The following is a 15,665-nucleotide window of genomic DNA, read 5'->3' as shown; positions in this document are numbered from 1 at the left end:
CCTTCCATGCGACGCTTCTGTGAGGGAATGTCCAATTGTGTACAGATGGGCTTTGGGTCTCCACTCCTATCCCCATCATTTGCATCGATATATTTGTTTGTTTGGGGTCTTCCGATGCCTGATACCTGATCTCATTGACCACCTCGTGATCATACAGGCTGGTGTGCTTCTTCCATGTGGGCTTTGTTGATTTCCTGCTAGATGGCTGCTTGTTTAACTTCAGCCTTTAAGACCCCAGATGCTATATCTGTTGGGCGCCATCAGCTTTATTCACCACATTTGCTTATGTACCCATTTTGTCGTCAGTGATTGTGTCAGGAAGCTGAGCATCACAGAATGCCGTGTTATTAGAACAAAGTGTTCTTTCATTGAGGGAATAATTGAGTAGAGACCCAGTGTGGTACCTTAATACTTAACATTTAAATATCTGTACATAGACCTATATCCCTATATTATGTATTAATATATTTACATGTGTGCATGCCTGTATTCAGATATATCTTTTCCCTCCTAATTATTTCCTCTATTTCTTTTTACTTTCCTCCTGTCTCACTATCCTGTTTGATCTTCATTCCACTCTCAGTACTTTCTCTTGGCTACATTGCACTTAATCAACCCCCCCCCCCCACTAAACATTCTATGCCCTCCTTGCCATTGGTTTTGTATCTCTTATTTTTCTCTTGTTCCTGGGTTTGTTGGCTCCCCATCCCTTTCTTCTACCTCCTCCTTTCCCATGTCCTGCCGGAGCGCCATTATTTTCTACTCAGGATTGGTTATCCTGTCTATCTTATATGGCTAGACATGAGAAAGAGAAAAAAAGAAAAGAAAAAGACCTATAAATAGTTCCAGATCTTTCTGCTGACCCATCTGAATGTTTCCCAATTGGATCTGGTGAAGTACCATGCCCTGCCCACTGATTCCGAAGTCTATTTTTGGAATTCCTTGGGGACTTCATTGCTTAAGAAAAAGTATTTGAAATGAGGGAGGAGACCATCTCTTCATAAAATGATGTTAGGAAAACTGGATATTTATCTAGAGAAAAATGAAAATATGACCATACCTCACACCATATACAACAGTAAACTAAAAGTGGATTAAAGACCTAAATCAAAGACCTTCATGCTAATTCTAGCATAAATAGAATACCAAACAATTAAACATGCACAAACAATAGAAGATAAACTAGATAAATGGGACCTATTTTTATGCTCATCAAAAGACTTCTTCAGGAAAGTAAAAAGAGAACTTACAGATTGCGGGAAAGTTTTTGGCTATGACATATTCCAAAAGGGTCTAATCTCTAAAATTTAAATAATATTTCAACACTTTAACAACTGAAACACAATTCAATTTAAAAGCATACAAAGGATACAAACAGAAACTTCTCAGCAAACAATATATTCAAGTGACTAACCAACTCATGGACAAATGCTTGCCATCATTAGCCCTTTCAGTCAACAAACCAACACACTGTCATAATAATCTGACTTATAGTGCTTTGGATTTCTGAGGTTGTAAATATTTACAGGAGGATACACCCCCCCCCCAAGTAGCAGGTGGTTTTGCACTTCTCACCATGTGGTTAGCAGTCCATTGCTTACCCAACAGCATCACAAGGGCATCATTAACTCAAGAAAACTAAACTCACAACCATCAAATCCATTCCCGGTGCATAGTGACCCTATAGCAGTGGTTCTCAACCTGTGGGTTACAACCCCTTTGGGTGTCGCATGACCGTTTTCACAGGGCTCGACAAAGACTGTATTTCTGACGGTCTTGGGAACAGAGACACTGCTCCTCTATCCATGTCTAGGTGGGTCCACCCACATGCAGATACGCCCACATATGGGGTCACCACAACATGAGGAACTCTATTAAAGGGTCCAGGTACTAGGAAGGTTGAGAACCACTGCCCTATAGGACAGGGTAGAACTACCCCCTGTGGGTTTCCAGGACTATAACTCTTTATAGGAGTAGAAAGCCTCATCTTGCCCCCTCCCCCTGAGTGGCTTGTAGTTTCAAACTGCTTACCTTGTGCTTAGCACTACAATACATAAACCACTACATCACCAGGGCTCCTTGGGGTATCATTAAACTCAAATTTACTACCCTTGAATTAAGGCTAACTCACAGTGACTCTGTAGTCCTGGTTAGAACTGCCCCAGTGGATTTCTGAGACTGTAACTCTTTATGGGAGTAGAAAGCCGCATCTTTCTCCCAAGGAGCAGCTGGTGGTTTTGAACTGCTAACCTCATGGTGAGTAGTCCAACCTATATTAGAGATATGTAAATCAAACTACAATGAGATGCCATCTCATTGAACCTGTGAAAAAGAATTGAGAACCCAGATATAAATCCAATTGTGAAAGTAATGGAACTAATAAAAACAAAACAAAGCAAATATTGGAAAAATTGTAAAGAGATTAGAGCTCTTATGCACCATTAGTATGAATGTAGAATAGTGCAACCACTATGGAAAAATATATGATGTTTCCTTAAAAAACTAAAACAGGCATTTGATCCAATAATGCCACTCTTAGTTATATACCTCCCCGCAAAAAAGAACCTTGACTTGCATAGACATAAACACGCCCATGTTCATTGCAGCATTGTTCACAATAGAAAAAAGTGGAAAATAAGGTTGAGTGCCCATCGATGGATGAACAAACTCTGGTACATGCACATAATGGAATACTACACACCAGGAAAGAATAATGATGAATCCACGAACCATATCACAAAATGCATGAATTTGGGGGACATGATGCTGAGTGAACATGTTAATTGTAAAAGACAAGTATTGTATGAGACCCTTATGAAAAATAAAAACAAGAAAAGATTGCACACAGGAAAAAATAAAACATTTGATGGGAGGTAGGAAAAATGACTAACTCGATCAATGACATGAGTGCATGGTGAGGGGAATGGCAATGCACAAATTGGAGGAAGTCAGCACAACATGACCAAGGCCAAGGAAGGCCCTGAGAGGAATGCTAGCATGAAGGCCATGGATTACTTCCGAAACACAGCAAAACATGTAGAAAGACAGACAGACAGACAGAAAGGCAGAACGAACATCGTATGTACTGCAGAGCTGTTCTAATGCCACCTACCATGCTTTGCGAACCACAGCTTGGGAGCAAGCTCTTATCTTATAGGCTAATTTCAGAAACTCAGTTCTTGTCCGAAGCCTTCATACGTGGGTCCTTTCCTGTATCCCATTCAAAATGTAGTCTGTTGCTGTTGTTCTATGTTGTTGAGTCGCTTCCAACTCATAGTGATCCGACGCACAGCAGAATGAAATACTGCCGGGCCCTGCACTGTCCTCACAGTTGTTGCTGTGTTTGAGCCCATTTTTGCAGGCACTGTGGCAGTTCATTTCATCAAGCATCTTCCTCTTTTTCTCTGTCCCTCAAAGTAATCTGGCTTATTTTGGCCAAGAGACTTTGACTGCCAGCAATTCAGCCAGCAGTTGAGCCTAAAGTAAAACCCTGACCCCAAGCACCTGTGACGTCGCTTCCAACTGAAACTCAAAATTACTCCCTATTTCTGAAATCCTGCAGTGCTATTTCCTCAATGTCACAATTCTTCTCACCTTGTATGGTACCTGTCCTTCAATTTCTCCCCAGTGACCACCACTGGGGACCTCCTCATATTACTTAATGCTACAACTTGCCAAATACTTCTTTCACTCCAGTGTGCTATCCTCACCCTCCCACCTGGGCTGGTCCTTTGCCAGCTGAGCTCCAGGGATAACACACCAAAAATATAGAGTACCTGCCAGGGGATTTGACCTGGTGTGGCGCTTTGTCCACCAACAACACGATTGAAATCTGAACTTGATGAAGCAGTCCCAGTGACATTATCGAACATTAATTCAGCGTCAGTAGAATTTACGTAGTCTAGATTTTGAAGAAAATCCTGAGAACGACTGTGCTTTGGAGGAGCGTTTGAGACAGAAGTTCTTCCACATGGAAACGGCACTAAAAGAATAGGGGGAAAAAATTAGTATTCTGATATCCTCACTGGCAAACAGAACATGGATTATGAAAATTGAGCGTCAGTTCCATCCTTGTCATTTCTGAGAAACAGGGCCATCAACAGTCACACAATTGCATCCAGAAATAGGGTCTGAACCTAAAGGTTGGTTGTGTTATTTTTATGGGAAGTTTTCAAACTTTTCATGAAAAGAACTTTTGGCCCAGGAATCCATATCTTATTGGAAATAGAAAAAGTGTCCCAGAACCAAATTTGGTACGACTTTCATAAAGTCTAAGGACTTTCTCTTTAGTTATCTTCCTAAAAACACTTCTAGTCCCAAGTGCTCTCCCTGAATGGGGCTCTGATGATTGGCGCCAAGTCACATGTGAATTACAGTCTGTTCGAAGACAACTGGCAACTCTAAATAGGTAAATGGAATGCCTCCGGCTTCATTTTTAGCAGGCTTTCTTCGGTAGACCAGAATGTCTTCCAGATACCTAAACAGACCTTTCCGGTGTCTGTTGGGGATAAGTCATGGTGATTTAGTTACCTTACTGTAAAATAGTAACCAAATGCATTCCTAATATGATTAGTATAACTGCATCCCCCCAAGACCTGGTCTCATTTTCATCTTTGGTGGGTTTATTTCCTGAAGAAAGGAAGAACCTACGGATCCATTGGGATCTATCCGAAAGGAAATTTATAGTCAAGTCAAGCCACCTCATATTTCATTTTCATTTCTTACTTTTTTCCCCTAGCCACATTTCTTATAACAGATATTTCTATAGCAACCAGCCACAGCAAAGTATCGTGAAGACAGCATGTGGTTGGGAAAACAGGAAATTATTGAAAAATTCTTATGTATAAGTATAAATCATCAACTATAGCTGGAGAAAAGGGACCATTATTATTGAAGGCAGATAAGCTTATTTGGGGTTTGGCCTACTTAATTTGCTAACACAATATAGCACAGTATTTGGAGGGCAGGTCTTTCTATAAAAGTATGTATATGTTTTCCTTAGAAAGGTTTGTAATGGTGTATATTTCCCTTAGAAAGGGTTGTAAGGGTTTAACCACTGTGATATTCTGCCTAAACTGGCTGGTTGGTTTCAAAAGATAAAACCTTTATTTTCCCTCTTCCCAAGGTAGGCTAGTTTTCAGGAAGTGTGTGTGCAGAAAGAGGTCAGAAGGGCAGTCGGTGAACTGAAAACATTAAAGCCTTTTCCTTGTGCTTGCAGCATCTGCACTCCTGCCTTCAAGTCCTTTCCTTAATTTCCTCTGCCTGGTGCAATGCTGAGATAGGTATGGAACTCATGTACCAATTTAATAAGCTATCAGGCTTTGGGGATGTAAAAAGAAATTACATCTGGCTTACATAAAACAGAGGGAGCCCTAGTGGTGTCATGGGTTATGAGTTGGGCTGGTGACCACAAGGTTAACAGTTCAAAACCACCAGCTGCTTCATGGGAGAAAGACAAGGCCTTCTACGCCCATGAAGAGCTCTAGTTTCAGAAACCCATAGGGGCAGTTCTGCCCTGTTCTATAGGGTTACAATGGTTCCAAATTGATTCAGTGGCAGTGAGAGGTTTTAACATCTAACAGGCCTCTCATTTAACAAACATAATTGATCATGCAGCATGTAAATATATATATATATATATATATATATATATATATATATATATATATATATATAAATTTCTACCACTTTCATTTTGAGAGAAGGGAAATATGAGTGTAGAGTGGAGATGTTCTGGACACACCAGTCAGTTGCCCATGTGCTGCTATAGTTGACAGGATTGGGAAATATTCCTGTTTCCTTTGCTGGGTAGATTGATGGGGTTGATCAGTCTGGCAGAACTTAAAACAACTTGATCATTGTTGACACCAATCTGCCACCAAGCATATAAGCTCAGCCTGCAACTCAAGGAGATGAAAGAATTCTTATCAGAGTAAACCAGCCAGATCCTGAGTGGATCAGGCTTAAAATTCACCATCCTTGAACAAGCAGCGTATCATTCCATCAATCATGTATGGATCTTTGATGGTACAATATCCCTATATTAATTAGACTTAATAAATTACAGATAAGTAAGGGGGGCGGCTTCAAAAAGTTCATGGGGAAAATCCATTATCTTTTTATTTGTGATATCAAAGGCAGGAAGAAAAAAAAACAAGCTGGCTAGGCTTAAAAGAATTCAGGCTGTAGACATTTCCAGAATTTATCTAGAAAATGAAGCTGCAATTTGGGAGATTAGTTTGTCTAATTCAAGCAACAAAGCTTTTCTATGATTTCAAAGGGAAGTGGATTAAAATTCTGTTGGCTAGTTGAAATGTTGAAGGTGTAAATATATATATGAAGGATGCGTCTTTAAAGGGTTTAAAAGCTTTCAATGTTGACCTGTTGGTTCACAAGACTTTTGGTCTTCTGCAAGTTGATATCCTGTAGTACAGGAACAAAGAACCTTGTTGTCAGCACCTTTGTTGCAAAACTGCCGGCACCTGCCATTCTTAATGTTGCATGTTGCATCTGAAAGAAAGCAGAGTCAATAGCAATAGCATCACCTCCCATGCATTTCTAAAAAGTGGGTGCATCCTACTGCCTCATGCATAGGTTCCAGAGAAGCTGGGGGCATGCATTGTGGGAAACTTGACAGCCTTCAGTTGAGAGGAGAAAACCAAACCAAACTCATTGCCATTGAGTTGCTTCTGACTCAGAGCGACCCTCGGCAGGACAAATAAAATTCTCAATGTGGCCTAAATGTGATGGCAATAATGTACTTGGCTGGAAGTTAAAATGAATATGTTGGCTTTGTGCTGTTACTAAGGAGCCCTGGTGGTGCTGTTAGGTAAGCATTGGGTTGTTAACTTCAAGGCTGGTACTTCAAACCCACCAGCCACTCCATAGGATAAAGAGGAGGCTGTCTGCTCTCGTGAAGATACACAATTTAGAGTCAGAATCGACCTAATGGCAGTGGATTGTTGAATGTTTCATAAAGTGAATGCTTGCTTTTGTGGATCACAATTTATCTTCCCCATAAAAAACATGTTGAGGTCTAACCCCTGTACCTGTGAATGTGACCCTGTTTGGGAATAGGGGCTTTTTGTGTGTGTTAGGTTATTCAATTAGGGAGGGATTCTAAACCTCATCTCTTTTGAGAGGTCCCTTATACAAAGAGTAGACTGGAGAGAGACCTCCACCCAGAGGGGGAAGATAGATTCTATGTGGTGACAGACACATATACCTACAGGCCCAGGAACTCGGATAGAGACAAAGAAGGCCTTTCTAGAGATAGTTTCTCACTATAGACTTACCATTGCCTCAACTTTAAGAAAATAAATTTTTGTCCTTCAAAACCACTGCTTAGTGTTATTTTGTTATGACAACTCTGGGAAACTAAGATAACCTGTGTGAACACTAAGCAGATCGATACATATGACATTACCTACACCTGGAGCTCACCCAGCGCACCTTCCATATCATTCCATCTTTCTTCCTTCCCAAAGGTAACCATGATCCTAACTTTAAACAAAATGGTTTACTTTTGCCTGCCTGTGACTCACCTGATGTTTATTCTGCTTTTCATTTAGTATCTTATCTGTGGGGTTCTCCCATGTTTTTTTTGGGAGCAGTAGTTCATTTGTATTATTGTGTAGTATTCTATTGTATGACTATAATTGCCTTCATCCATCCATTCTACTGTTAATATGTGTCAGAACCGGCTTCATGGCACCTAATAACTATTAATGAATGTTTGGTTGCTTCTGGTTTTTAGTTCTTATGTATAATGCTGTAATGAGTAGTCTTGACCCTATCTTTCGGTTATGGGCATGCGTTTTTTGCTTATGAGTAGAATTATTGGATCATATGTTTAGATTTAGTAGAAAGTGCCAAGAAGGCTTCCAAAATTATTGTACAAATTTGTCTTTCCCCTGTCAGTACATGAAAGTTCCATTTGTTATATTTATGGATTTCAGGTACCTTCTTCTACTCTGTGACTTGCTTGTTCACTCATAATTCCTTTTGTGAAAGAGAAACCTTTATTTAGAGTATGTGGTTGTTAGGAGCTATCTTATTGGCTCCAACTCATATCAACCTTGTGTACAGCAGAACAAAACATTTTCCAATTCTGTAGTATCTTCATAATTGTTGCTATGCTTAATTAAGCCCACTGTTACAGCCACCGTGTCAATCCATCTCATCAAGGGGATTCTTTTTTGATGACCTTCTGCTTTACCAAGCATACGTGTCTTTCCCCAGGAACTGGACCTTCCTAATAACATGTTTAAAGTACCACAGATGAAGTCCCATCAATCTTCCTTCTAAGGAGCATTTTATGTTTTCCTGGTGGTACATGGTAACTTTCCTTATCTTCCCCAACACCATATTTTAAATGCATCAATATGTAGTTTTAATATTGTTCAGTTTATCCATCTTTTGATTTATAGTGAGCACCATTTGTATCCTTTTAAAGAAGTCTCTTCTTAAACTAGGATCATTAATGTATCCTCCGATACAGTCTTTCAGAAGTTTATTTTCCTGCATTTCATATTTAAATATTTAGTCCACTTGTAATTGATTATGGTATATGGTGTGAGGTAGGGAGCCAAATGTACTTTTTCCATATGGATATCTAATTGAACCATCACCTGTTTTTATTGAAAACCCAGCCATTGTCTTTTGCAGCAAAGTGACATTTCTGTTTATTCATATGTAATCTCAATAACAGGAAGTGGTATGATTGTTTGCTTCTTGACTGGGACCTGTTTGGTTAAGAGAAATATGTTATATTCTTTGGCTATTTCTATCTCTAGAGCAACACAGGAGCCTAATATGTATATGACACCTTTCCTTTGTCTGGATGCTCAACATACATGCTCAACACCACAACTTTCTACAGGGACGTTCAGTTGTCAAAACAGTTATGTTGTTGTTAGGTGTCATCAAGTTGGTTCCAACTCACAGCGACCCTACGTACAACAGAACGAAGCACTGCCCAGTCCTGTGCCACCCTCACAATTGTTCCCATGTTTGAACCCCTTGTTGAAGCCACCGTGTCAATCCATCATGTCACCCCTCTACTCTACCAAGCATGACAAGATCCCATCTACCTCTTAAAAGCTTTTTTCCTCCTCATCTTGCTTTCCTGTTCCTCTCCTTTCAAAGTCTGCTTCTTTTGGTGTGAAACTCATTCTTGTGATCTCTCTCTCTCCCTCTCTCTCTCTTTTTTTTTTTTACAATAGTTGTCTCATACGGTATTTGTCCTTGTGAGATTGACTAATTTTGCTGAGCATTTTGTCTTCCTTGGTCGTCCATGTAATTCTTTTCTATTTTGTGACCTAATGTTGTTATTCTGCTTTATAAATTCTCACCTCTATGCTGTTAATGAGGCAGGATGAGAGGGAATTGTGTTAATGAACCAGGATGAAATCCATAAGATTAGGTTGTATTTTAAGTCAACCTCTTTTGAGATATACAAGGTGTTAAACAAGTGAGCAGATAGCTGATGGACCTGATTGCCAACAAGAAAGAGAAACTGGGAGTGGGGTCTCTGTGCCGAGGAACTCCTAGACCCAGGGGAAGATTGACAGCAAGAATCTTTCCCAGGACCTTCTCCTATAGTTGGTGCTCTGAATGCAGCTTCATGTGATTGGGACACGTCATCAGAAGGGCCTGTCTCTGGAGAAGGATGCTTGTGAGGATGGTCTGGTGAAGCATGTTGTTCTGTTGTACATGAGGTGGCTATGCAGCAGAACCTACTCTATACCATCTAACTCCACTACCACCACCACCACCACCGCCACCACTATCGCCACCGCCGCCACCACCGCCACCGCCCCCAGCAGCAGCTGAAAAGTTCATCCAATTGGTTCTCCTCACTGTAATGCTCCTCTGCCCCTTACTCTTGCTTCTTAGGATTGCCCCTCCTAATATATATGCCTTTGTCCCAGGCTCCTTCCCCTCCCCTGAGGAATTCAGGTCAAGAAAGTGACTATATGGCTTTGGAATATATCAGAAATTTTTCAGCAAATATAATCCTTTGATTTTTTTTTATGTCTACTCTCACAGGCTATGGAGCCCCAATGGGCTCTGTTGGGTAAACATTGGACTGCTAATCTCAATGTTGGTGGTTCAAATCCACAAGCCATTCCACAGGAGAGATATGAGACTGTTTCCTGAATCGATGTGATGGCAGTGGGTTTGGGTTGTGTGTGTGTGTGTCTTCCATAGACTAATGAAATCAATTTGTGTTACGTATAGTGACAATTCCGTGAATAAAGCTAGGACTCAATGCCATGGAGTTGAGTCTGACTCCCAGGGGCCTTGTAGGACAGAGTTGAACAGCCCCTGTGGGCTTGTAAGATTCTAACTGGTTACAGGAGTAGAACGCTTTAGCTTTCTCCCATTCCATGAACAGAGCAAAACAAAGTAACTATTGCCAAAGTCCGAATTTGAACCTTTGTGACTAATAATCCACTAAGTACGTGACCCACAAAGGGGCCATTAGGTCCATTTTTATATATTTACTGTTTTAGGACTTTTCTGCTTACCAATGACAACAGCCCTGGCTTCTTTCATGCTACTAGCTATCATTTTGTTGCTACAAAGCAATACAGTGTTCAGCCAAATCAAATACCAGCTGCGAAACAGTGTTCAGTCAATATGAGCTTGAGATTGGGGAAATGAGGTGTGTGGAAGAGGCACGGACAACAGGAATTCAGGAACCCAGTGCTGATCTTACATCCTTCGCGGAGTAACCAGATCTGTCTCTCATTCTCCATGTCTGCCATTGCCCCAATGGCCCCTCACTTGGTTTGCGGACATGATGGGAAATATTGTTGCCCTATAAGAAGTCTTTTGCTCACAGATAAAGGAGTTAAGATTTCTAAAATAGAATCATAGCACAAAGACTTCCAGGGTAGAGTTTTCTAGGAATATATAGGGTGGTGTTCTGATGTGTAAACAGAAGTTTGTCCAGAACATGCTGTATTTTATAAATTTATCACAAATATGCTATTATTTTGCCCAAGTTCAATGTCTCTGCCCTTTTCTACCGCCCCCCATCATTATAAATAAGACAGTAGTGTCTGTACCATGCTGGGAAAAAGATAGAAAGAACAAAAGAGGTAGGGAGGAACAGAGAGGAACAGAGGGAGGGAAAAAATAGTGTGTATATGCTTGTGGTGAATTTTATTTTCTTCCCTCTTGACTTTGCTGTGGGAAGATAACCGTATGTACTTTAGAAGGGGCAGGAAAGATGAAGTTCCACCTGAAAGGAATTCTGATGTCATATGCAGCTGTGCCCATATAGTGGCCTTTATTTTAGCGAACCCACTATGATTGAGTCAATTCTGCCTCATGGGGACTCTCTGTAGGACAAAATAGAACTGTTCCATAGGGTTTCCGAGACTCTAAAACTCCATGGGACAGAGAGCCTTGTCTTTCTTCCTTGGAGCAGCTGGTGGATTTGAACGACTGACTCATTCGTTAGCAGTCCACTACTTAACTGATGACCATCCTGCCAGGGCTCCTTCCAAAGGGACTCAGTAGGCACTAAACCACTATTCCCACTAGAAAGCAGATCTTGACTGTTTGCACTTCTCTCCCCTGGAGAGAAAGAAGCCCGAGGAAGAAAGGAAAACCAAAACACTTTCCCACTGGAAGTCTCTCCTCCCCCCCCCCCCCACCTCCCTGGCAGGGGGAGACCAGCCACTTAAATCGGAGCTGCTTCATCAACTGGGCTCCTGTATCAAGTTTGAGATTAGACTGGAGTTCGGTTTGAAGTAGGAAGATGAAATGGAAGCCTTGTCTGTGCTTTTTTTTTCTAGTGTCTGTGACAAAGATATTTGTTTAAAAAAATAAATAAAATAAAAAACTACTAACTTGTATGATATGTAAATTATATTTCAATAAACTTTTAAAACTCTTCAAATTAAAACTAAATAAATTATATTTCAAAACTCTACCATACAATTCTACTATACAAAGCTCTGCTTATAATACAAATCCTAGCAGATTTTTTTTCTAAAACTACATACACTGCAAAGCGAACTGATTCTTATTGTGACCATGTCTCTGGCACACAGATAGCTACAAGGAAGACTTTCTTGGGTATCCTTTTGAAAGAGATTTCTGTGCATTTGCTCAAGCACACACAGGCTAAGCTTTTCTCTGAACACATCCAGTTTGGGTCAGTGATCCATTTCATTACTTAGAGATTGGTCCCATGTCGTAATGACAGCACACCATTCCACTGTCTGGCCGTGCTGCCGTTCATGTTTGATGAGCCAGCAAGTTGTATTCCACTTGCTGCAAAGCCAGTTAGCATGGAGTTGCTTCCAACTTCTTGTAACAACATGGTTTGCAGAGTAGAGCACAGGGCTCTCTACTTTGGCTATTTAGAAAACACCTCAATGAACATAGAGGAGCCCTGGTGGTCGTGGGTATGCATTGGGCTGTGATCCATCCCTATGGTCAGTAGCTCCATGGGAGAATGACTGGGTGTTCTACGCCCGTAAACAGTGACAGTCTCAGGAACCCACAGGGGGTCGCTATGCGTCAGCATAGACACCATGGCAGTGAGTGAGTCTATGAACATCCTTTCTGTGAACTTGTGAGGCCTATTAATTGGAGAATTTCTTAGAAGTAGATTGTTTGGGGGTTCACATATGTGTGTTTGAAATGTTCATAAATTCTGCCCACTTACCATTCCAAAAAGTTGTACCAACTTATCCTCCCACTGGTACTTTTGGTACTTTGCCAAATTTCTTACAAGAGTTGTCTACACTCAACAGCCATTGCAGGAGGATACATACATTGTTTCTGGATGAACTGAGTGGAATGGAGCTTGGAGAGGCTTTAGGAGGATGGCTGGGAAGAGCCATGCACCTTAGGTGTGACGACAATGGTCACATGGGCTACAGTACAACTGCAGGGACCTGAACCAATTACAGTGTGGGGACTTAAGAGGAACCGATATGGTGCCAGCTATGGAGAGCACCTTTCATTTGCAGCAAAACGACTTAGGCTTATATTTACGTTCCTCAGGGTGGCTGGCCTCCTTCTTTCAAGTGTTTTCATTTTGAAGCTAGATAAAGGCATTCAGGAATGTTTAATGCTGAGCGCTGCCCTCAATTATACTTTCCCCCATGTGCTCCTCTGTCTTAGCAGGGACTAATTGGGTTATTCATTCCCTCAGCTCCTATAGTCATATTATTTAAGTTGCTAATGAGTAACTACTCCACAGATTTCCGTGGGTTTTTATAGTAGCAGGATCAACTTAATCCAGGTAAATCTGAATCTGAAATTATAACCTTTCAGCACCTTGGAGTGATTACGACGCCCACAGGCAAGGCAACCCTGGCATCTGTCTGTTCTTACTGGCTGGGGATATGGAGTTTTGTCTTGCGAAACATGAGGGAAGTGGTGGGGATGGTGGGGGTGGGGTGTCCAAGCCAGGTGTACACTTCATCCACCATTCACTCTCTTTCTTTGCTATTTAAAACAATCATTTAGATCTCAAAGGAAGGTGATCAATGGCTTTCTTTTCCATGCGGAAAGAATTGCTGAGCAACTTGAAAGGTGGCTTTGCTTCTTTTCCCCCAAATGCCAGGGGATCTTTTACATTTCGTGTGGGGTTAGGCCTCCTTTATCCATCTATCCGGCAGGTTGCTGCAGCACTCTAATAGAATCCTGCTAATTTGTACTCTTTGCCCTTACTCATGTAGCCTGGGGTGTTAAATCCTTTCTGTTGGATCATATCTCTGTTCTTCTGGTGTTTCTGAGTAGAAAGAATCCTTCATCAGCACTGCGGGCTTTTTAGAAGCATAATGCCAATTGTATTGTGGCTGGAGATAATAAACAAGGAGATAAATGATTTGGGGTGTGGGCAGCTTCAATTTCTAAACCCTCAGAAAAAATGTTCAAAAACCACTGGAAGAGCTCCATTGTCTTTTCATCCCATTTTCCATGAAGTTTGGAAGCCCTTTGTATTCTCGGCGTTAAGCTACATGCTGATTCTAAGTTTGCTATGGAGCTTCCTTGATGCAATTAATCAGTATAGTCCAATTCAGGAACGAGCTCTGATTTCTGTCAACAGATTTCACCCGGGACGTGCTTTGTACTTGAGGTGCTGGTGGTTGGTGGGCATGGAGTAGCCTCTGATTCATGGCAACCCGGTGTACAATGCAATGAAACGTTGTCTGCTTCTGTGTTGTCTCTGTGATCGTTGGTCTGTTGGAGTCCCTTGCTGCAGCCTCAGTGTACTTTGAGTGCCTTCCCTCTTAGGGGACTTCTCTTCCAGCACTCTATTGGGCAGTATTCTACTTTGATCCATGCAGTTTCCATGGACTGATTTTGGGTAGGAGATTGACAGATCTTTCTTCCTCATCTGTTTTAGTCTGAAAGCTCCACTGAAACCTCTGCTCTCTGAGTGTGGAAATAAAGAGTATGAGGGATAGAAATGTTGGGACTTGAAGCCCCACACATTGAGGTTCAAGACCTACTTCTGCAATTGACTGCCTCTGGGATCCTGAGCTGGTTAAGCTGCATTCTCACATCTCTGTAGAATGGGAATCATAATAGCACTGCTCTCTTAAAGTGACTGAAAATTCCAAACCACTTAACCCAAGCCAAACTCACTGCTATTGCGTCAGTCAATTATGAGTCAATTATCAACCCTGTAGGACAGAATTTCCAAGGTTGTAAATCTTTTCTTTTACATTTTATTAGGCGCTCATACAACTCTTATCACAATCCATACATACACTACATCGATTGTATAAAGCACATCTGTACATTCTTTGCCCTAATCATTTTCAAAGCATTTGCTCTCCACTTAAGCCCTTTGCATCAGGTCCTCTTATTTTTCCCCCTCCCTACTCGCTCCCCCCTTCCTCATGAGCCCTTGATAATTTATAGATTATTATTTTGTCATATCTTGCCCTATCCAGCATCTCCCTTCGCCCCCTTTTCTGTTGTCCCTCCCCCAGGGAGGAGGTCACACGTAGATCCTTGTAATCGGTTCCCCCTTTCCAACCCACTCACCCTCTACTCTCCTAGTATCGCCCCTCACACCCCTGGTCCTGAAGGTATCATCCACCCTGGATTCCCTGTGCCTCCAGCTCCCCTATGCACCAGTGTACAACCTCTGCTCTATCCAGACTTGCAAGGTAGAATTCGGATCATGGTAGTTGGGGGTGTGGGGGGGAGGAAGGAAGCATTTAGGATATGGGGAAAAGCTGTATTCTTCATCGTTGCTACGTCGTACCCTGACTGACTCATCTCCTCCCCTAGGACCCTCTGTGAGGGGATCTCCAGTGGCCGACAAATGGGCTTTGGGTCTCCACTCTGCACTTCCCCCTTAATTCACTATGGTAAGATATATATTTTTTGATGATGCCTTATACCTGATCCCTTTGGCACCTCGTGATCACACAGGCTGGTGTGCTTCTTCCATGTGGGCTTTGTTGCTTCTGAGCTAGATAGCCGCTTGTTTACCTTCAAGCCTTTAAGACCCCAGACACTATCTCTTTTGATAGCCGGGCACCATCAGCTTTCTTCATCACATTTGCTTATGCACCCGTTTGTCCTCGGCGATCATATAATGGAGGTGTGCAGCCAATGATATGTTTTTTTGTTCTTTGATGCCTGATAACTGATCCCTTCGGGACCACTTGATCACA

At 41.6% G+C, this 15,665-nt stretch overlaps 1 protein-coding gene across 2 annotated transcripts in view; it reads right to left on the bottom strand.

The window, feature by feature from the left end:
- Nucleotides 1-15,665, bottom strand: part of F9 (coagulation factor IX) — a 42,777-nt gene that overhangs the window by 14,626 nt on the left and 12,486 nt on the right. For both annotated transcript variants that reach the window (XM_075539099.1, XM_075539100.1), the window contains 2 exons: nt 6,382-6,510; nt 3,777-3,982 (listed from right to left, as the gene is read on the bottom strand). In XM_075539099.1, the coding sequence (XP_075395214.1) occupies nt 3,777-3,982; nt 6,382-6,510 (335 nt within the window). The remainder of the gene's footprint in view (nt 1-3,776; nt 3,983-6,381; nt 6,511-15,665) is intronic.

The sequence above is a fragment of the Tenrec ecaudatus genome, chromosome X, assembly GCF_050624435.1.
Source record: "Tenrec ecaudatus isolate mTenEca1 chromosome X, mTenEca1.hap1, whole genome shotgun sequence".
NCBI classification, from domain to species: Eukaryota; Metazoa; Chordata; class Mammalia; order Afrosoricida; family Tenrecidae; genus Tenrec; species Tenrec ecaudatus.
The sequence above is the reverse complement of the archived record's forward strand: the minus strand, read 5'-3'. Positions and strand labels throughout refer to the sequence as shown.